Source organism: Dryobates pubescens, chromosome 4, assembly GCF_014839835.1.
Source record: "Dryobates pubescens isolate bDryPub1 chromosome 4, bDryPub1.pri, whole genome shotgun sequence".
NCBI lineage: Eukaryota > Metazoa > Chordata > Aves > Piciformes > Picidae > Dryobates > Dryobates pubescens.
Window position 1 is genome coordinate 30,920,844 of NC_071615.1, and position 24,057 is coordinate 30,944,900.

Sequence of the window (24,057 nt, forward strand, 5' to 3'; positions counted from 1 at the left end):
GTGCTGCCTCTCTTTAAAATAAATCTATACCTGTATTTAAATGAGTAGCTAAATTATTAACTACAGGAAAACATTTTAAACCAAAAAAAGTCTTCATTTAGTCTTCATTTTCTAGCTTCTTCACACTACTTTGATCTTGTAAAGTCAGTTTCTCTTGTAATTTTCTTGCGTCTCCTCTTGTCTCCATATCTCTCTGTTCAACGTACCCATGGTTTGTCCTGGTTTCAGTGGGGTGACTGAAAACCCACTTAGGTTCTTGGTGTTAGTGCTGCAGTGTTTGCCATCTTTTAATGCTGGAGTGCTCAAACCTAGTTTCCTGACAGTGGCTTGAGGCTACAACAATACTGCACCGAACCAGCTCTCCCCTGAATGGAGTCCTGAATGGAGTAAAGGAGGTAGGGATACAATCAGTAAGTAGTACATTCCACCATTTTTCTATGCTGCCTGCTCAATTTAGGTCTGCAAAATAGCACACAGATTCATAGTATTCCTACCTTTTGGGTCTGCCCTTTTTCTGAGAGGTTTGAACTTTTCTGGGGAGCTGTAGCAAGACTAGAAAAAAATACAGGCTTCTTGGAACCCTTGTCTCTTGTAGTGGAAGGAAGTTCTGTGTATTATTCATTCTTAATGGTGTCAGCCTCTCTTTCTCGATTTTGTATCACACTTTCATTTGTCCTCCAGCTTCATGACATGGTTTAATATCTGCAGTGTCCCAAGCTCAAATGGCACTTCACAGATAACTGGTGGATAAAAGACTTGATTCTTCTGTGTGATGGCTGAGAGATGTGTGCAATGCAACACACACACACTGGAGATAAGGTTTTGCATTTCTCTCCCTCCTCACATTGTGCAGCACTATGTGCCTTTGCCAGCAGAAGCAGGGACTAAAGTTCAGTCCTTCTTCCTAGTGGGTGGGGTGTCTATGGTTTGATGGCTTGGTCACATCTCCAGGGATGGGGAATTCTTGCTCCACCTGGACCAGAAGCCAGTCTCCATCACAGCCCAGCCACTCTTTGTGGACATTGTCAAATTTGTCTGCAAAGTAACTGGAGGGTAACAGTTCCCTTCATTCACTGGTACAAAACATCACCTGGGACCCACTGACCCCACACCCATCCTGTGTCTGATATTAATTGGGACACAAGATATCCTCAAGAAGAAATATCAAAGAAGTATAGAATCATGAGGTTGGAAAAGATTTTTAAGATTATCAAGCCCAACTGTTAACCCAGCACTTCCAAGCCCACCACTATACCATGCTCCTCAGCACCACATCACCACATTTCCACATCTTTTGAATACTTTCAGGAATGGTGACTCCACCACTACTCTGGACGGCCTGCTGCATTGCTTGACAACCCTTTCAGTGAGGAAATTTTTCTGCACATACAAACACAGCTGCATGCTGCAGAGACCCAAGTCAGCAGAAGGTACCCCTGTGCTGCATGGGACTACACCCACAGCCACTCCCTTAACCTTCTGTCCTTTACTATGACTGTGATGTTTGCAAAAGAAACATCCACACAACACTGTATACCTGTTGTGTAGAGACATTCCAGTCTATTTGTCTAGATATGAGAGAGCAACAGGCAAAAAGTGCCTAGTAGACTAGAGGTGTCCAAGAAGGAGAGAACAAGGAAGGGAGAAGCAAATGACTAAAGAACAGGAGGGCATTTTGGATTTTTTTTTTGCTGACTTTGCATTTCCCATGACAGTTTCCAACTTTATGGATGCAAAGTTCAGAGGGATGAAGAAAAAAATGGCTTCCAGATGTAAACAGGTAAGGGCACAGTAAATGCTGGGAGACCCTCATAGGAAAAAAGCCCTTCATCTTAGACTCTTTTACAAACCATTTGAAAAGGAGAGACTGGGCAGGAGAGACTGAATTGTGCCTGTGATTTCCAAGGAGCCAGCCATCCTAGGACCTGTGCAGTACTGTCTGCTGCAGCTACTCCAGAGTGATTGAATGTAAGTATCAGTGAGAAATATCCTTTTGAGCACCTTGTCATTCCATCCTAGGCTGTTGACTCTTCCTTCCTGGGCTGCTGAGTGAGGTTACACCACGCAGCTGATAAGCAGCTGGGAGGTACTGCTAAGCTGTGGTTTGCTTATCAGATAAAGTAAAGTACAAACAAGAGCTATTTACAGAAATATGGTGATTAAATATACACTTCCAGCATTCTCTATGACACTGCATCAAACGTTTCTAGAGCTAGAAGTGAAATTTTAAAGCACCTGTCAGATCCTGTAGTCCGTCTTGTTCTCCATGTAGGACTATTTTTAATATTGTTTCTATGGCAATCTAGGTTTATCGGTCTCCACAATGGAACAGCCATCATAGAATTATAGAACTGCTAGGGTTGGAAGAGACCTCAAGGATCATCTAGTTCCAATCCCCCTGCCATGGGTACGGACACCTCACACTAGATCAGGTTGCATCTCCAAAGGGAAATAGAAGACTACAGCTCAGCATCAGAACATTGTCTTGATTGACAGCCTGAATTTGCTATACCAGTAAGGACTACTTACATTGAGTTCAGTTACTCTTCTGGGTCACAAAAGGAAAGATTTACTATTGTTTCCTACAACACCTGAAGAGTGTGAAGCACTGGAGAGTCACAGGAAAGGAGTCCTTTCCTGAATATTCTTTTTAGCCAGCACTTGTGAGGAAAGAGAAAGCCAGTGCTTCTCAGGTTGCTCAGGGCTATACAGTCTGAGATTTTTCTGAACAAAGCATTAAGTTCTTTGTTGGGAATTACTTTTAGAAAGAAAAGATTTAAAGGGAAAAAAATTATTTGAGTCAGAAGATGGATATTTTTCAGATGTTGAATTGCAAAGAACGCCATCTCCAGCTGTACACTGTTTATCTAAACCTTCCAGCAAGACTCAAAGGGTAGACTAAAAATCTACACTGGAGCAGTCCATATTCTTTTTTCAGGCTGTGCTGCCTCTACATTTTACATGGAGTGAGTGGTCAAAGTCCTGGATATCTCTGGGATTAATCTTGGGCCAGGACAGCACTGCTGTTGGTCTTGAAGCTTTTTGTAGTTTTACAAAACAAGCTCAGAAAAGTTTGATTTTTATCCCACTCAGCAAGCCACAAACATCATTTCCAATTTCAGTGGGCCTTCCCTTATGACTATCTTGCTATTAAGACAGGAATCCAAGCAAAATCTCTGAGGAAAAAAAAAAATGACAAAACAAAACACCCCACAAAAAAAAACCCAAAACCCAAACGCACACACAAAACCCCCACACCTTCGTTTGTCTCAGCAGTGAACCTTCTTACAAGGATAGATTTGGGTTGGGGGTTTTGTTCTTTGCTTTTTGCCTTCTAAGTGGTACTCCAAGGAAATGGCTGGTGTACATCCACAGATGGCACAGGCTCACTGGCTTGTTTTCTGCCACTCAGATCTGCTTCACCACCACTTGAGTCTGACCCCAACTCTTTTCTTTTTCAGGAGGCCACAAGGAGGGCAGTGACAATGTGGTTGCTGAGTGCTGTCATCCTGGCAGCTGTTTTTTCTCATAGGTGGCCTGCTCACCCTGATGCCTACACGTCCTCCCATGGCAAAGGAATACTTTCTTATCTCAGTTTCATGCCTCTAATTTTCCTCTCTCTTTCACACAGGCAGTTCTGCACAAGTCTTGCAGCAAACTCCATATCCATTACCGAGCCAGAGAGCAAAACAGTGCTAATCAACTGCTGCATCTCTGACCCTGATTTTAACAATGTTTTCATTCACTGGTGCCGAAAGAGGCCCAAGGGAGCTGCCACATGCATTGCCTACATGTCCTCCAGGCTCTTTGTTGAAAACAAGTCTGAGAAGGGGAAATTCAGTATTGAGAAGGACCCCACTAAATCTCTCTGAACCCTGACAGTGAGCAAAGTAACTGCAAGATGCTGTTACCTAGTGCTGTGCGAAGTGGGATGCACAGCAGTAGAAAGCCATAGGGGACCTGCACAAACCTGAAGTGTTTGAAAATGGATAGGAATACCCCCACCCTGCTTTCCCCATCAACCTTGAATCAGACACACTGCACAGGCAGGCAGATGCCAAAGACACTGCTGAGCTAGAGCTCACTTTGCCCGGCACCATCACCAGCAGAGCTGGTATTTCACTTTACCAACTGAAAGTATATTATCATAGGCCTGGTTGGATTGCCAGTGGGGTCATGGCAGAGTAGCATGCACTAGATAAAAAGAAAGAAAAAAAATCCCACTACCTTTTCAAATATATCTTTGGAATAAATTCTGTTACATCATTTGTGTGGCAGAACATATTGAGCGAAAAAAACACTTGGAGCACCGCTCAGGACTGCAGATGTGACATAGTCATTTTTTGAATGCACAGGAAAAAAAAAGAAAAAAAAAAAACAGTTGTAAAATTTACTTCAGGCCACAAAATTTGTGAACAACTTAAACTAGTTGTGTGTGTGTGCAAGAGTAAGAGAAACTGAGTTTGTAAAGCTCCTGTAAAAGCTACAATCCAACTTCTAATGTTAAGTGGGGTTCATCAGGCTGCTTTATCTCTACATCACACACCTCTCCACATGATACCCGAGCAAGTCATTTCCTCAGAGCTGTCACCTTCCTCCCAGAGGCAGACACTGCTGCTGAGAGCCCTCACGATGCTACTGCTTCTGCTCTTGGCCCTGGCTGCAGCCTGGTCTCGTAGGTTCCTCTTGGCACCGTGGCACAGCGTGGGGCAGTGGCAGAAGGCAGCTTGTATTTATGTGTGTATATGAACAGCAGATTAAGAGGACTTGTTCTCTTTTCTCTCCTTCCTAGATGGACAAGCACAAGTGCTGATACAGAATCAAGCTTCTCTTACCAAAAGGAAATCCACAACAGCACGAATTGAGTGTACAGTCAAGAGTGTATCCTATATACATTGGTACCAACAATTACCTTCCAAACCTCCCAAACAGATCCTGTATATGGGATCAGGTCAAACTTCTTATGATGATGAGTCCCTCAGGTACAAATATTCTTCTGAGAAGCAAGGTACCAATGTCTACATTTTATCAGTCAAGGATGTCAACTCCAATGACGAAGGCACCTACTACTGTGCCTGCTGGTCATACCACAGAAGTAGCAGACCACAGTGAGCCCGAACAAAAAGCTGCCTGTACAGGTGCACTGCCAGCTGTTATTTCACTTTATCAATTGAAAGTCTATTTTCATGGGTCTGGTTGGATTGCTAGTGGGTTGGTGGGAGAGCCATGTGGTCTAGCTAAATAAAAGAAAAATCTTTGCACTCCCACTAGCTTTTAAAATAGATCTTTGGAATAAATTCTGTTACATCATTTGTGTGGCAGAACAGAAAAATATAAGTAAAAATAAACTTGAAGCACCATGCAGGACTGCAGATGTCAGGTACCCATTTTTTTAATTGCACAGAAAAAAAAGGGGGAAAAAACCCAGTTGTAAAATTTCCTTCAGGCCACAAAATTTGTGAACAACTTAAACTAGTTGTGTGTGTGTGCATGAGAAAGAGAAAGAGAAGCTGAGTTTGTAAAGCTCCTGTAAAAGATACAATCTAATTTCTAATGTTAAGTGGGGTTCATCAGGCTGCTTATTCTCTACATCACACACCTCTCCACATGAGGCCCAAGAGAGTCATTTCCTTTCCTCAGAGCTGTCACCCTCCTCCCAGAGGTAGATGCTGCTGCTGAGAGCTTCACAATGCTGCTGCTTCTGCTCCTGGCCTTGGCTGCACCTTGGTCTTGTAGGTTCCTCTCAGCACCATGGCACAGCACGGCGCAGTGGCAGGAGGCAGCTTGTATTTATGTGTGTATATGAACAGCAGATTAAGAGGACTTGTTCTCTTTTCTCTCCTTTTTTCTAGATGGACAAGAACAAGGGCTTCTGATACAGAATCAAGATTCTCTTACCAGAAAGCAATCTACAACTGCACGGATTGAGTGTATAGTTGAGGGCTTACATTTCTACCTGTACTTTTATATACATTGGTACCAGCAATTACCTTCCAAACCTCCCAAACGGATCCTGTACATTATATCAGATCAAATTTCTTATGATGATGATTCCCTCAGGTATAAATATTCTTCTGAGAAGCAAGGTACCAATGTCTACATTTTATCAGTCAAGAATGTCAACTCCAACGACGAGGGTACCTACTACTGTGCCTGCTGGTCATACCAGGGATCTACGGCAGACACAGTGAGCCTGAACTGACAGCTGCCTGTACACTAAAAGCCAGACTTGCTCTCAAATGCAAAGAACCACAACTGCACCTTCCTGCCTCTAAAAACATCCCAACAGTGATGTGTTCAGTATGTCTGTAGAAATAAGGGACAACCAGAACAGCAGAGAAACACATTGTGCTACAGTTGCTGGTATAACGCTCTGTGCTTGGGCAAGGGAGCACCCTTGTGGGTGACAATATCACAGCTGAATTACACTGCAGCACAAACCAGCATGAAGAATATAGATACTTTCCCGAATACAGTCTGAGCTCACAAAGATGAAATTAGGTCAGGCAGGGAGCACAGGAGGAGGGTTTGTGATGTAGGTGTAGCCTGGGAGAATTTAAACTGGCTCACAGAATCACAGAATGTTAGGGGCTGAAAGGGACCTCAAAAGATCATCTAGTCCCACCACCAGTGCCACAATGGAGATATTGGTAATACTCACTGCTGGTCACCCTCATCTAAGATGGTTATGATGACAATGACTGCTTATAACATCCCTTAGCCTTTCTTACAGGAAAGAATCTGTTGCACTGGAAAAGAATGGTCCCAAGAAAAGATTGTGAAGATTGTTTGCAAGAGAAAGCTGCAAACTGCAGCTGGGAAACATAGGAAACGATGATGCAGCACTTCTCATCTAAACAGCTAGGAGCAGAGCTGCAGTGAAATTTCCCTTCACTGTCCAAAGCGTTCACAACTCCATGTCCATTTGAGCATTTCATGCAGCTCAAGTATGTAACTTCCTGTCCTCGATGGCAGTCCATCCTCCATCCAAGGCTCATTGCCAAAGTTTCTACAGGCCCAGACAACTTCTCTGAAAACATCTTTGCCTGCAGGTTCTCCTTGCAGCTTTAGTTTGGCCTTGCAAGATACCTTCCTCTCTGGCTTTCACACTCAAGTGGACTAATAAAAAAGACAGAGACTTCAAGTCACTAAACTCTGTGAAGTTTTTAATTTTATTTTATTTCAGTCTAGCTATGTCTACACTAAAGGACTTGACACAAATTCATGTATCTATCACAGAGAAAATAGAAGAATATGAACTTTCTCTACTAATGGTGAGTTGTGTATTGACAAAGACCCAAATAAATCTAGCATGGATTATCTCTTTTGAGTCAGACAATTAGAAATCTGTCACAGGGAGGAGTATGGTGGGTGCTGTCCAAGGGATGTTTTGTCATGAAGTCTTTGCATGGCACTTGTCAGGACTTTGAAAAGAAGGAAAATACAAGGAAAAGCAGAGAACAGCAAACAGCTGGCTGGGGCACATGCATGCTTCCTCTGGCATAGCCACAGACCCTTGCCAAGGAGGCACCAGCTGTATTTTTTCCTGTTTCATGTTACAACTCCATCATCAAAGAAGGAAGGCACTTGCACAAAGTATGTGCCCAACCACCTCACCGCTGGCAGAACACTGCTGTCAGAAGATCTGGACATGAGAAGCTGGAGTGCTGCCCTAGAAGGACATCTTAGAGACAAACCACATCTAGGAATGAAACTGACCAGATGTTTTGGAGAGGTTTGAAGTAAGAATATGAGAAGCTAGTTCACTACGATTGATCCCATTTGTGCTACCAAAGCAGGCACTGCGTTCTAGGAAAGGCTGGTGACAGTTGGGACAGTTTTGGTGTGTTTGAGCAGAGGAAAACAGCCTTGGGAAGGGCCACATCGAACAACTTGAGTTTCTATGTGTGTGCTCAGCAGGCAAGTCTAAGAATGGAGTAGATAGACAGATGAAGAAAAAGACTGAGTATTTTAGGTGCTTTCTGTGCTTTCACCACTGTGGTTTAGCTTGTTGGTAAGTTTAACCCTTTCATGATGGCACATTGAAGAATAACCAATGAACGTGCTGAATGAGTCATTTCCTCCTACCAGTCACCTGAAGGACTTTATAAAGTTTATGTCTCTATTTCTTATTTCATTGCCAGCTTCAACCCTCACCAGCAGCATGCTGCTTCTTCAAAGCCTGCTTGCAATTTCACTTTGGCCCCGTAAGTCTTTTCTTGCTCTCCCCTTTCCCAACCCTGCACAGAGAGCACAGTACAGGCTCCAAACACCAGCACTTTCTGCCCCTCACATAATTTTTCACCTCTTCTTCCAGGTGGAGATGCACAGGCAGCACCACAGCAGAGCCCAAATCTTCTTAGGAAGGTACAGGGCAACTCTGCCAGTATGGCCTGTAAAATAGGCAAAGAACATATCCTGCACTGGTACAGGCAGCTCCCTGGAGAACCACCAAAGAGGATACTCTACTTCTTGAGGAAAACATTTTTTGATGACAATCAATATAAAGCAAAATTTCAGATTCTGAAACATCCATCTGAGCCTCGTTACCGTCTCACGATAAATCATTTAACCCCTCAGGACTCTGGCACTTACTTCTGTGCATATTGGCCTTCTCGAGACATCACAGCATTAGACAGGCAAAGATCAGCCATACAAAAAGACACTTTGAACTCTGCTGAAAATTCAGAGACTTCCTTATAGCACCCCTCCCTCAGGAATTTCTGCAGCAGGGTAAAAAAGCAACAGTGTCTTGTGACAACTCTTCGGTAGGTGACATTAACAAGCAGTGCGTGGTTCCAATGCTCGCACATACCTGTGGCATCCAGTCACTGCAGGGAAAATATCTGCAACATTCCCCTGTAAATAAAGACTTCCTTTTACCACAGGCACTTGCCTGACAGTGAACACAGCCTGTCTCTGTGTTGGAACAAATGTTAGCTGTGAAAAGTCTCTTCTCTCTTAGAATCCTTGGAGGAAGCAAAGAAAGCCATGTCCATGATCTCTGCATTTTCTTTTGCAAACCTTACATGAATATAAAAGGAGAGATGACCAGGGCATTTTACTTATCCTCCTTCATATTTTAACTTTGTCTTCCTTTTCACTTTGGTCCCTACAAATTCCAAAACAGCCCAAAAATCTTTATTTGATTCTCAGAGTATCTCACCTGACATGTCCATCGCAGACCTGAAATCCTCAGCCACGGGCTATATCCCTGACAGACAGCAGCTCTCAGACCCTTCAGATTATGTGGACACAGTTTTGCAAATCAGGTTCTACAATCAAAGAATGATTCTAGGGAAGCTGCCACTTGCCTAACAGATAAGTCATAAAACTGAAAGAGATTTTTGCCTTCAGATTCCTAGAGTAGGACAGAGTGCTGCTGTGATGAGCAACCTTTTCCTTGCACCTCCCTCCCTTCAACTTAAAGTCTCTTATAGCTCTCTCTTCCTCATCACTTTGTAGTGCCTGCCTGTCCTTAAGTCATTTCTCCTTATCTTCCTCAGGCTGACCTGACAGAAAACTAAACAGACTTTCCCATAGGTATTTACTGGGAAGAGAGGAATCCTTTCCATTGCCACCACACGGAGGCATGTGTGTCTCCCTTCCTGCCTATCTCTGGAGCAGCTTCCTGCACTGTTACTGCTGTGGTTTAGCTGGTTGATAAATTTAACCTCATCAGTGATAGTACATTGAAGAACAACCAATGAATGTGCTGAATGAGTCTTTTCCTCCTCCCAGTCATTTGATGCTTTCTTCACCTGAAGGACATTATTATGTTCTTGTTTCAAATATCTAGGTTCCACCTGCATGGGCAGCATGTTGCTACTTCCAGGCCTGATTGCAATTTCACTTTGGTCCCGTAAGCCTTTTTCCCCCTCTCCCATCCCTGCACAGAGAACACAGTCCAGGCTCCAAACATCAGCACTTCCTGCCCCTCACATAATTTTTCCACTTCTTTTTCCAGGTGGAGACACGCAGGCAGCACCAGAACAGACTCCAGCGTTTCTTACACAGGCGCCAGGCAGCTCTGCCAGCCTGACCTGTCAAATAAGTGAGGACGCTGTCCTGCACTGGTACAGGCAGCTCCCTGGAGAGCCACTGAAGAGGATACTCTACTTCTGGAGACAGAATACAGTTATCGATGACAGTAGAGATGAAGGGAAATTTCAAGGTCGGAAAGATCCATCTCAGCCCCTCTATGGTCTCACAATATATAATTTAAACCCCAAGGACTCTGGCACTTACTACTGTGCACATTGGCTTTATCCTGGCATCACAGCATTAGAGAGGCAGAGATGAGCTGTACAAAAAGGCACTTTGTACTCTGAACCACAGGCTCTGAACTCAGCTGAAAATTCAGAGACTTCTTTATTCAACCTGTCCCCCATGATTTTCTACAGCAGGGTAGGAAAACTAACAGTGTCTTCAGTATATGATGTTAATAAGCAGTATGCCATAGAATCTTTTTGGTTGAAAAAGACCTCTAAGGTCATCAAGTCCAACTGTCAACCTAATACCACTACTATGGCCATTAAACCTTGTCCCAAAGTGCCATGTCTACATATTTTTTTAACACCTGCAGGGATGGTGACACCATCACTTCTCTGGGCAGCCTGTTCCAATGCCTGACCACTCTTTCAATAAAGACATTTTTTCCTGATATCTAGTCTAAGCCTCCCCTGATGCAATCTGAGGCTTCTCCTTCTATCACTTGATACTAAGGAGAAGAGACCAACACCCACCTCAGTACAACCTCCTTTCAGATAGTTGTAGGGAGCAATAATGGCTTCCCTCAGTTTCCTTTCTTCCACAATAAACAATCTCAGTTTCCTCAGCGAATCCCTGTAAGATTTATTCTCCAGACTCTTCACCAGCTTCATTACCCATCTCTAGACACATGCCTTACACCTTCACCTTAAGATCTCTTTTATAGTTCTCTCTTCCTCATCAGTTTGTGGTGCCTGCCAGTCCTTAAGTCGTTCCTTCTTCTCATCCTCCTCAGACTGACCCGACAGAAAATTAAACAGACTTTCCCATAGGCATTTGCTGGGAAGAGAAGAATCCTTTCCATTGCCACCACACAGAGTGTGTCTCCTTGCCCACCTCTCCCTGAAGCCCATTGCTCATGGGCATCTTTCCAAGCCAATTAGCAAAGCATCCTTACCACCAGCCTGCTGAACATGGCCAATGGGCAGCAGGAAGGAGGCCAAAGCAGCTCATCTCCCTTACACCCTGGTGAGCGGCAGCACAGGCTCTCCAGTCACATGGGAGTACCCTGCAACACTACTCCTGCTCATCAAGATGCCGTCTGTGATGGCTGTGGACAGCAGCTCTCACTAGGCTTATTTTAGCTTTCCAGTCTTCCTTTCCAAGAAGTGTTTACATCTCAACAGAGCTCCAAAACCAATATTCTGTGGCTGTGTTATATTCTCCTGCACCTGAAACCAAAGCGGAGGTACATCCCTGAGGTTCAGCTGTTGCGGTTGCTGCAGGCTGATGGTTTCTACATGCTTTAGTGGAGGACAGCAAAAGCACAAGTGCATCCCAGGGACTTTAGCATGCCACAGATGCATTGATTAAGCTGAAGCAGCAAAAGGAGCTCCCTGATGGCATCAAGGAATGCCTCCTCTTGGCTCAGGTATTTAGCAATCATCTGGGTGAGTTTGTACTCACTGCCAACTGGTATCACCTCCAGAATGAAACCTTTATGCCCCGACACACTGCTAGAGCTGGTCTGACTCACAACTTATCCTCAATGGCTGTGGCTCAAGCTTTCAAGGGCCACAATCTTAGGAATCACCAAAGGTTCTCACATTTACCTGAAGAGCAGATGGGACTACAACCTTGTCACCAATTTTAGCATTTGTTATCCTCAAGTGTGTTTTCTTTGAAAGTGTCCCATCTGCTTGCACACAGAAGACACACCTCCTCCCACACAACACTGTCACCATCTGGGGTCCCTTTCCTTCTCCTCCAAGTCTCAACAACAACATAGAGTGACAAGCAAACATGCTCCTGCTGACAGCGCTCATGGCCACAGCCTCTTGGTCATGTAAGTCCTTGCTTATTTTCTCACCTTTCCTCACAGGCCCACATAGGTACCTTCCCAAATCCCTGAGTTCCAGCTGATGACATCATTTCTCCTCTCTCTTTTTTTGTTTTTCCTAGATGGGATTGCACAAGAAATTCCTGTGCAGAGCCCCATATCCATCACCAAGTTCCGAAAAAGCGCACGGATGACATGTGAATTTCCAACAGCGTCAAGCTTAGATGGCTCCGTCATACACTGGTATCAACAGAAGGAGGGTAAAGCTCCAGTGCGGCTACTGTACTTTGCAGATGGAACAGCTTCAGTTGAAAGTGTCTTTCGAGCAGAGAGGTACATGGTTGAAAATGTTCCTGGACGGAGCAGGTGTGTTCTGACAATAAGCAATGTAGTTCCAGATGACACTGCTACATACTACTGTGCCTACTGGGACCCTCACCGTAATAGAATCTGAAAGATCATGAAGACAAGAACTCCTCTCTCTCTCAGCATCTGAACCACAGGGTTGTAACTGCTGCTCCCCCACCCTGCTCCCTCCATTTGATAGGAACTGCTGAAAGGCCAAACCTTTTCCTGCTACCCAAAAAGTGCAGTTAACCCTGCATATCAGTCCTTTTGAACATGTAGCTCATTAGCACTCTGTCTTCAAACACACACCTTCTATTTTAAGGGCAAAGGAAGTCTTCACCGCATTAACAGCTATTACATAAACACTGGAAACTCACCTGCTCCTTTGGTGTTGTTTGCACAGCCATGGCAGATATCTGGTGCCTCTTGAGGGGGTGCATACATTGCATCCAACCTAGGAAAAAGAAGACAGTAAAAGGACAGCATGTCACTTAACTGCAGGTGAGAGCGTGTGCACCCCTTTGGCAAAGAGCAGGATCGTCACTGGAAGGTATGTGTTTTGTAACATGCATAACCCTGTGCATCTATTTATGTGTCTCTAAAATTGTAAAGGAACCTTCATGTAATTCTTAGCTGTAAAACAGAGGGGTTAGCTAACAAATTTCCAGCAGTTTAGGAAAGAGATCTGCTTTGAAGGGCATGAGATATCAGCTGAACAACCAGGTGCAAGCCTGAAATTCCTAACATCCTCCCAGCTGCGAAGGGCCAGGCCTTCACACAGTCTCCTAGGGCTGACTGGGAAAAAAATATGGGATTTTCCTCATCAATGGTAACTGGAAAAAAAAACGGGATTTTCCTCATCAGTGGTACAGCAAGAGAGCATGTTAGCTTATTGCAAAGGCAAAACACACTGTGGAGCACCTGGGTCAAATACTTTGGCAGTGGAACCAAGCTAATTGTCTCCAGTAAGTACCATTATTACTTATCTGATTTTCACAAAGATGTGCTGGTTCTCAGATAATTAAGGATGCAAGACTGCAGACAAATTAATCTCTGCCTGATAAATTGTGTTTTGTCTGTGAATTGTGCATGGTGCCCCAGTCAGGTGGGCTGATGTGCAATGAATATATTGACCTTGTGAGATTCTGTCTGCTACAATTCCTGAATACTTATCAAGGATAGGGGAATGGAAAAATGAGGAGAGGTACAAATCTAAATATTGAGGTGGAATTGTTCTTGTTCTGGGAAAGAAAACTGAACTGCTCAGAAGTTTAATTTTAGAACATCAAGTGAGAAATATTGAAAGTTTCTTATTGATAGAGGCAGCTCAAAGTTGATTGAGAAAGAAAATTGTCCAGAATGTAAAAAATGTAATTTCTAGCTCTTGGCCCTACAGAATTAACTGTTTTACTTTTGCATGTGTAGTACTCTTAATCATGATGAAGCTATGACATCAATAGGGTGAATGCTGCATTCAATGTAAAGCACATAGCGAGTATAAAGCATACAGCAATGCCTACAGTTTGTTGCTCTGGAAATACATGATATTATCGAGGTGACTATAGTTAAACCATAAAAAAGCAGAGGAGAGTTACAGAAAAATTTAAGGTGTTATCGATGCCTCTGACCAAAATGCTTTCTGCTATTGCAGATAAACTCTGCCTGTGCAGAGGCAGCTGCTTTTGCCAAAAACACAACAGAGTAATCACTTTGTAAGTTTTGCTTAGAATATGGACTTGGTATTTAAAGGATGGGCTTCAAAATGTGGGTTTGATGAAACTTTAATTAAGATACTTTCACTTTATAAGTAATCAGCAAGATGGGATGCTGTGGGGGAGGGGGAAGATGTTCACCCACATAGTTAAATCAACAAATATTATAGAATGGCCATAAAAGGGACCTTAGAGATCATCTGCTCCAACCTCCCCACCATGAGCAGGGATACTTCAGCTGGCCTTGAACATCCCCAGGGAGAAGGCATCCACAATCTCCCTGGGCAACCTATTCCAGAGTCCCACAACCCCTGTACTGAAGAACTTCTTCCTAAGATTCAGTCTAAACCTACTCTCCCTCAGCTTAAAACCATTCTGCCTTGTTCTCCCTCTCTGACTTTCTGTAGGATCCCTTTAGGTATTAGAAGGCAGCTACATGAGCTGGCAGCCCAAAAGGCAAATCATATCCTAGTCTGCACCAAGAAGAGTGTGGCCAGAAGGTCAAGAAAGGGTATTCTTCCCTTTTACTCTGCTCTTGTGAGACCTCACCTCAAATACTGCATCCAGTTCCAGTGTTCCCATCACAAGAAGGACACATATCTGTTGGAGAAAGTACAGAGGAGTGTCACAAAGATAATCCAAGGCCTGGAATACCTCTGCTACGAGGACAGGCTGAGGGAGCTGGGGCTGTTCAGCCTAGAGAGTGAATAAATTATTTAAACTCCCTTTGGGAATCACAATGTAACCACATTTCTTCTTAAAACAGCAAAGAATGCTTAGTTCAGAGAAAACTTAGCAGACCAGAAGTAACAGATCTTTGTTAGAGAAAGCCTAGGGCTAAAAAGCATTGGAACATAGTCACAAACTAAGGTAAGCGCTTCTTTTTTTCCCCAGAAAATGCTGATCTTAAAAAACCTGCACTTTTTAGTCACTATGAAAAATGGTAGTATTTCTAGGCATGCCATTCTGCTCAGATCTCAGCACAATATTCACCATTTTTAAGACTGATCTTTATGGAGATGTATAAAGAGCCAATTAGTTGGAAAATATCCAGTCAAGAAGATCCTCTGCTGATCAGAAAGTGCAGAGCCGAGGTGATCAAGCTGCACCATCCATCTAAACTTTCAGAAGACTAAAATTCACTGAGATGAATCCTGTCCATGTAATGACACACATGCCCTCCAGAATTTCCACACCTTTTTTAATTTTATTTTTTTTAACCTCAGTTTAGGCAACTGCTTAATTTAATTTATTCTAGGTCTAGGAGCTGACCATGCAGTAAATCTGATTTTCTTTAAATGATAATACTATTTACCCATATAAAGATAACAGAGCTGCACTGTTCTTGCAAAGGCATTAATCACTGTGAGGGCTTACCACAAGGTGTTTGGCTCTGGTACAAAGCTCATTGTGTCAGGTAAGTTCCCTGTTACTTTTCATACAATAAACTATAGGAGCTTGGGGCCGTCTAGACTAGTGTTATAGGTGTCCTGGAGGGCACTCAACCCACTTAGAGCCTGAGCTGGAACCATCCTTGTGCAGCATTCCCCTCCTCAGCTGGTCATTCCTACAGTGGCTTAGGATCACGACCTTTATTTGGGAAAGGATTTATTCTGAGCCAGTTTTGATCATGCTCCTCCTTGGAAATGTGATGGAAAATTCCCTGTAGTAGTTTCCAGATCTCCCATTTTTTCCTCCAACTGTACTGAAGAAATAAGAAGGGAATCAAACAGCTGTGAAGCAAGCAGAAAAAAAAGAAAAAAAAACTCTTCCCAATGCAGATACAATATGTGATGACCATTGCCAAAATCCTTTTTAAATGAGCCTAGTAAAAGTGAAAGAACTTGTCCTTAATTACTTTTTCTCATGCACATGGCACTTTGGCCGTAGAAATAAATTAGTACCTCCACATGCTCTTCTTATTGCTTAATAACATGCATATGAAGAAGCAGTCCAATTTTTTGCCTTTCCTGGAGAGACAGTTATATTAATGGAAAGTTCAGCACAAATACCATTTTTACCCTATTAAAAATGGGATTAATGCCACAATGCTGGAGTAAACAGCTCCACAAACATGGGGAGCACAAGAACTATTGCTATCACATGTTTTAAGTCTGGTTAAATATACAATAACAAATAGAGTTTTTAATTATTTATATCGGAAAGGCTAAGTAAATCCTAACTATAATTCAACAGAAGTATCCATGTCAGGATATATCAAAATCCTTACCTTGTTAATCAGGTAGTTGCCATACTTTTACTATCTACAGTTTAAAATACATTATTTTCAAGTATCACTCTAGTTAGGTAGGAGTTTCTCTTTAAGTGGCCAAGGCTTCTGAGTACAAGGGTTGTAGTTAGCTCAGACTTAAGATCAGGCATTTCATGACAGTTTCTCTTTTCAGAGGTGACTATCCAAATAAGTAAGTTCTATCCAAGCTCAGTATGGAAGACATGGAGAAAACAAGGACTTAGGATAAGTGACCTTAATTCACCTGAATCATCCAGGTTTGAGCGTGAGCAGAATCTTTTGCAAGATCTATACCGATAGAGTCAAATGTATAAAGAGCTAAACTCACATCAACTTGTAACGAAATTGATTTTGCTCTTTTTGGTCTCCTTTAACGAGTTCTGGCCAAAAGAAAGTTGCTCAAGACTCACAACAATGCAGTAACAGAAGGGCTGGGATTTGAGAGATTGTTTGGCATTTACATGTGGTGGAATAGATGAGCTTTTAGAAGCTTACAACGGAACAGGAATATTAATCAACACAAACTGGCAATACTGGATTCTACTGTAAATTATCTTTCCAGGGAATTTAGCCACTCACAAGAGCAGAAGAGGGAATGCAAGACTGAACTAAATGAACCAGCCTCTCCAAATCCTTCCCCCCCCCCCCCCCCCCACCTTCAGCACAGAAGCAGTGGTTTGCTCAGCCAGTGCAGGGCTGCTTTCCTTCTTCCATCTTTTCTGCTACAGCTGCAGCTGGGTCTCCCCGGCAACTCACAAGCATATTCCTGACTTCTTTTAAGGTGATTTAAAAAAAAACAACAATCTACTAACACTTCTAGGAAGTAATATCATAGCAGAAATTGTGGCAGCAATATTTGACTTCTTGACATGCTCTCTCTTAAATATTACTGAACTATCTACCTTGTTTTCATCAAATGCATTGAAGTTCAGAGTTCAAAAAGCTACAACTATTTTAGTTCTAATTATATATTGTAAAATACACAATGCCTAAAGATAGATTATACTTAAATTTACATTCAGTTACCTGAAGTTGGATTAAATTTACTTTATGCTCTCTGAAATCAAAATGGTAAAGATCAATATTAGTTTGCACTAGTGGTTTATTTAACAGGGAAAACCATGAAGCCCTGAATCAAAACCCAGTAATCCAAATATTAGGGCATAAAGGTGGAACTGTAAGACATGAATAAGGGAAGATGGGGCCACTCCAGAGAAAGCTGTGAAGTAAAAGCCATTTACCATGATTAATATTGATAGGAACATTTGCAAACAGCTTTACAAGATCAACAATTCCATGCCCATGAATTCAGGATCTGAATCTTTTAAGGCAATACTCACAAACAGGTTTTAGCGTGAACATTCCCATGTTCATAATGATCGTGATCCAAAGGGATCATTTTGTATTGCTGATAGCAGCATCTTGTAGGATATATATTCATACATGAATGTACATCACATATATAAAAAGCCATTATTTCCCATATTCTCAAGGTGACAAGCTTTAACAATCCTCACATTTTTCATAGAAACCTCAGGGAATGCTGAAGGAGTCTCAGCCTAGAAAATTACAGATCTCAGGCACATAGGATCTGCTTAAATGTTTCTGTGATTTTGAATGCCTACTGTTAAATAAGGGCTCCATCCTCCATTTTGTCAGTATTTCTCCAAATTCATGGGCTTTGTGTTACATGAAAGCTTATTTACGCTAGTCTTTCAGGTTTAAAGAAATGAAATGCCTTGTAAAATTAAATTTTCCAGAAGAAAAATCCATAGGTACAGTGATAGCTCAGTCAATACCCTGAATAGCAACAGTTTTCATTTGTTTTGATATTTTTCTGAACAAGTGATGGCAAAGGTTAGTTTGAAACTGAATTTAAAGTATGTACCCCTAAATACTCCTTGAGAGTAGCTGCATTAGTTGAGATTGCATTAAAATTTTCTACATTTATGCAGCCAGATGAGTAGACTCTTGTTCGTACAATGGCCCTTGCCCAACCAAGACATCCTAAGTAGTTTCTGTAGGGGAACGCATCACAGGGTGCCTGAAAAGCTATTTGGTTCTGGCACAAAACTCATCGTCTCCAGTAAGTTTTCTAAGACTTCTTTTTCTAAGTTTTGTAGAGTGAAAGCTTTGGAGTGAAGGTTTTCAGCACTTCAGGGTATCTGGGAGGTTAAGAGTAGGTCAGGACTATACTGTGTTATCAGTGGTAACAGCTGAAGTTTCTGGCAAGCAGAACAAATGAGATGAGCGTGCTGAGTGCTCTCAGCTCCCGCCAGGCTTGAAGAGGAACTGAGGGGTTTTGAGTATCAGACCAAATGATTCCATTCTGTGGAGAATAAAAATTTCAGCTTAAGAACATGTTGACCATATTTACAAATGTTATTACAAATTATTATCTTCTTATATTACTTATTTTTATATAAATATTATAAACTATTATTATGAAGATTCACAGTTTGCATTGGGTTGGAAGGGATGCATAAAAAAGGAAGAGGCATAAAATTGCTAAAAAATGTGTTTTTCCTACAGCAGAACTTAGTGTACATCTTCATTCCAATGACAAATTTCCAAAATGAAGGAAACTCATGATATAATGATTATCTTTTTGAAGGTAGACAGCCTTATGCTTTGATCATCTTTGGTTTTAAACACTGAGTATGAAATACTCCGAAGAATCACTGATTTACTTTAAGAAGGATGCAATGTAGAAGATTTCTCTGCAATAGTCAGGTCATTTACAGAAAGGTGGAAGCATTTTAACAAAAAGACAAGTTTGTTTAAATGTCTTTTCTCACAATGCATGAAAACCACACTGCTCAGCCAGCCCACACGTTAAACTCTCTGCATCTAGCTGCTCAAATTCAGTGGTGGCTATTTGCACAGGAATCTAAAGAGTTGTTACAAGGACATAAACACTTCAGATCTCTCTGATGCCTTGAAAAAAGGGTGGTCCTAAGTAGTACCTTCTATACAACAAAAGTCAGTTTTGCACACTGTTTCTAGTCTTCACTTGTAGTTAAGCATAGACAAAACTGATTGTCCACCAGTGCTGCCTATGCACACACTGCAGTTCATGTTCAACTAAAACAGACTCTGAAATTTACTATCCACTTTTATAACATTAAAATGTCTTTCTCTGTGGGGATGAAATATGGATGGTTTGGACTTTTCTTCATAACAAAAGGCACACACATAGAATGACTTCCCAAAAATGGGAACAATTTTTTGGGGTGTGCCTTTTCCACACCCCCCCCCCCCCCCCCCCCCAAAAAAAAGCAAACAAATAACAAGAGCAATTCAAACCAAACCAAAGCACTCTTCCACAACTTCAGACCATTCCCCCTTGTCCTATTGCTAGACACCCTCATGAAAAGTCCCTCTTCAGCCTTCTCTTCAGTATTGGAAGGTAGCATGAAAAAAGCAGTCTATATTTTAGTGATGACTAAAAAATTTAGGACTTAGATAATGTTTCTTCATGTACATGGCAGAGTATTAAAGCTTAGATCAAACATTCTCCACATTCTAGAAGACTCTGTCTTCTAAACTAATATCACAGAATCATTAAGTCTGTAAAAAGCATCAAAATGGCTGAAATATTAATATTTGAATTGAGTCTTGTCTTCTGATTTTGAGCTCAAATTTCTTTACCAAATTGATAACAGCCCCTATTAATTTTCATTCTCTATAAAATAACACATATGAAAATAAAGTTAAATATCATATTTTCTATTCCAAATTATTCTAAACAGTGTTGCGACTGGCTTTGACTGAAAAGAACAACTTGCCATTTGGATCCATTGAAATAGTATTTTCTATAAAGTGTATTTAATACCAGGTTTCATTCAACTCACCAAAAACTTATTCTTTCTTTAAGCATGGAAACAGCTGTAATTCACCTATTTTAATATCTAAAGTTCTTATCATGCATGAGTGTGACCGTTTGATAAGAACTTCTCATTTCAACCCACAACAATGAGACATTTCTATTCCCATCCTAAGCATTTCATAACAAATTAGAGATCCAAACCAGTGTGATTAAGACATTTAACTTGCAGCTTTTCAGAATTTGCATTTCATGGTTGTGTATTTATTTGCTGTACAATATTGATCTTCTGGTTCTCGATTTTGTTGTTTGCTTTCTCCAATATCCAATCCAGACAAACTAAGTTCTGCACCCGCAAACTCTGAAATCCTGCAGCAGAAACATGACAATCAGATAACATATGTTTGCCTTATTGAGAAATTCTACCCAGAAGTTATTCGGGTGAAATGGACCGATGGAGAAAACAAGGAGGTAACAGACAACATGGTAAAAGGAGACACTTGGAAGCTCACAAAAGAGGATAAATACTCAATCAGCAGCTGGTTAACTGTGCCAGCAGAGAACAAAGACAAGAACTACTACTGCAAATACGAGCATGAAAGTCAGCAGCGTTCACTGCCTACACAAGGTATATACCACATGCTAAACATGTATCTACTTGTTATTATGGACACCACTTTTTTTTCATTGCAGAAGAATTACAGAAACAATTCTTTACCTATTACTGTTCCTGAAAGCATCTGGCACAATAGCTAAAATATTCATCCAGAGGAAGCCTCAGTTTTCCCAGGAAAAGCAGCATAACCTGTGCTATGTTCCCTTTCTAACAGGGTGTTGCATCAGGTGTATACTAGCATTGCTCCCTTTCTAACAGGGTGTTGCATCAGGTGTATGCTAGCATTGCTCCCTTTCTAACAGGGTGTTGCATCAGGTGTATACTAGCATAACTCCAAATGGTCTGCACAGGGCCATGTCGGCTACTTTCCAGTGTACAGAGTTCTGAAAACATTATCACCTCTCTGATACCCACGGCTTGCAGATCTGAGTCCCTCTGACAATGCCTCACATTAGTCACAGCTATCAAAAAAAGGAAGGAGTTAAAAACAAAGTTGCTGAGAGCATAGGATGAAGTTTAAATAAATTACTTTGTCATAGTCCAGCAATAGTGATGTAATAACCATGCAAGAATAGGCATTTAACAGTGTAAATATTGAATATGGAAAGCAAGATCTGAAAGACAATGCAACTGTAAAGAAAAAAAAAAGTAACCTATAATCAATGCAAATTGTTTAAACCATGATAAGGTCATTTAAGAAAAGCTGTCTATATTGGTTTAGATTAACCTTTTCTCAGCACCTACTACTATACTTACAACTTACTATACTTACAACTTACTATAAACTGACATCACTCTACTGAGGGAGAATATGGCCATAAACAACCATCATATTTCAACCTTCAAAATAGACTCTGGCAAAAATATGCTTTAAGTTTCTTTAGATGGAAGATGTATTTAAGAATGTAACATGGATGTCTTTCAGCCCATGTATCAACTCATACAAACACCATAACCAAGAACAAGCACAAATGTGCTGCTTCAAGCACAATGAGGGTTTATCTTACAGAACAACCACCAATGAAATAGCACATTCCCTGTGTTGAGCGACCATTAAGTAGCAAACTAATTGAGGTCTCTTCCAATGTAAATTATTCTCCATTTATAATACAACATGTTGTGAAGGCAAACGGTCTCCAGATAATTCAGTGATACGATCCACTGGTACAACACCCTGCAGATCCAAATAAAAGAGACTTCACCAAGGAATAGCCATAGGCACATTCCCAAAGGGGCAAAGGCTAATCACCTGCTTACAGTAACAAATACTCAATCACTTCTCTGCTAGCATTTCCCCCCCTTCAAATTCTCTCGGCAAACAAATCCTACTTGTGAACATATCTGCAGACAGATCTTAAACACATACCTATTTTACTGTTGCCGTACTGCTGTACTCTTTTTTCCCCTGCTTCTTAATTAATGTTTGTTAAAATTAAAGAAATACTAATTGGGGCATCTAATCTCTTCTGCCAGTGCGTTCTAGAGAAATTGTCTCTCAGGAAGATGACTGCATCACATATCCTGGAAACAGCACAGTTTTTAATGGAGGTAATTATTATATATTAACATGTGTGAAAGCAATGCATGTCATGCAAGTGTTGGATACTGCTGTATATGTTCAGAACATCCCCAAAATGATCTTTCTAAATAGCATACAAGAAATCTTTTGAGTGTGGGGTCTGTAACTTTAAAACATTTCAGTGCTACTCTGAATTAACTTCTGTGTGGATTATAATAAGGGGCTCTCCTACCTCTATCAGGCAGCTTTACAAGGATGCTATAGATGCTGATTGGGCTACTAGATTATTAAGCTGTGCTAAGTGCCACTTTAGAAAATACCTGAAGCTCTTGTGAGACCCCTACCTCCAATACAGCATCCAGTTCTGGTGTCTCCATCAGGACACAGCTGTTGGAATGAGTCTATAGAAGGGCTCAAAGATGATCCAAGGGCTGGAGCAGCTCTGCTTCCAGGATAGGCTGAGGGAGCTAGGGCTGTTCAGCCTAGAGAAGAGAATACTGCAGGGGGACCTTAGAGATGCTTTCCAATACCTGAAGGGATCCAACAAAGGCTGGAGAGGGACTTTTCATAATGGTGTCTAGCAATAGGACGAGAGGGAATGGTTTTAAGCTGAGGGAGAGAGACGGCAGCTTAGAACAAAGTTCTTCAGTACGAGGGTGGTGGGACACTGGAATAGGCTGCCCAGGGAGGCTGTGAATGCCTTCTCCCTGGGGGTGTTCAAGGCCAGGTTGGATGAGGCCTTGATCGGCCTTGAGAGACATCCCTGCCCATGGCAAGGAGGTTGGAGTAGATGATCTCTACGGTTCCTTCTAGCCTAAGCCATTCTATGATTCAGTGCTTCAGATGATGCTTCATCAGCCTAGCAATTGCCTAGCATTTCAGACAATGGAATTTTCTTTTATCTTGAACAGAGATTTAGGAAGAATTGTGAGAACTTATAATAAAAAAAAATCCAACATGATAGGGTTCAAGCAAATGTGGTGCTATTAGGACTCAGTTCTGGAAACAAAAGAATTATGTTCCTGTCTTTGCAGGGAATAATAGCCCAGCAGCATTGAGAAGCAGTCTAGTGCTAAGAAACCTGATCAGTCTAAAACTTACTAGCAGTTCAAGCCCACTCAAAGGACAGTCAGGCATTGTATGTGCTTAAACACTGCTCACTGGAATGATTTTTAGGAGGCTGTACAATACAGACACTAAACAAGACTTTTCTGTCTTATGTTTGTTACAGATCACTTAATGCACAGGGCAGCATTTTTAGTGTACGTCGTCCTTCTTCTGAAGAGCTCCATGTACTATCTCATTGTACTCTTCTTCACCTACAGAATGTGGGCTGCAACCAAGCACCAAGGAAAGAAAGCATAAATGACAGTTTAGACTTACAAAATGATTTTCAGTTTGCTTTGAACATATCTCCCTGGTTTTCAGTGTTAGTTGTAACAACAACAAAATAATCATCCCAAAATAATTTTCTGGTTTTAGTGCTTAGGGCTAGTTTTGCTTTACTGCTAGTGTTTTCATATCAGTCCAGCTTTCCTAATTTTTCTGAGTATTGAATTGAGGTGGGCAGTAGGATTATAGTCACATACTTTCCACTTATATTGCTAAATGAGGAAGGTGCTCATAGTAAAAGCTATGATGCATGCAGAGGCTTTTGAAAAAAATAAAGCATAAACACATTTTGGGCTTGAGGCTTAATTAGGAGCATTCCTTTGCTGTAAATTCACTTTATTGCA

The 24,057-nt window shown here is 41.6% G+C and overlaps 1 protein-coding gene across 1 annotated transcript; it reads left to right on the forward strand.

The window, feature by feature from the left end:
• Positions 1-5,050: 5,050 nt before the first annotated feature.
• Positions 5,051-23,724, forward strand: LOC104304069 (uncharacterized). The gene is made up of 12 exons (XM_054161275.1): positions 5,051-5,132; positions 5,853-6,187; positions 8,008-8,014; positions 8,145-8,207; positions 8,318-8,599; positions 9,968-10,174; positions 12,008-12,055; positions 12,172-12,487; positions 15,477-15,526; positions 20,521-20,814; positions 22,276-22,350; positions 23,553-23,724. The coding sequence occupies exons 1-12, from the start codon at positions 5,051-5,053 to the stop codon at positions 23,684-23,686; spliced, it is 1,893 nt and encodes a 630-aa protein (XP_054017250.1). The 3' UTR covers positions 23,687-23,724.
• The last annotated feature ends 333 nt before the right edge of the window (positions 23,725-24,057 follow it).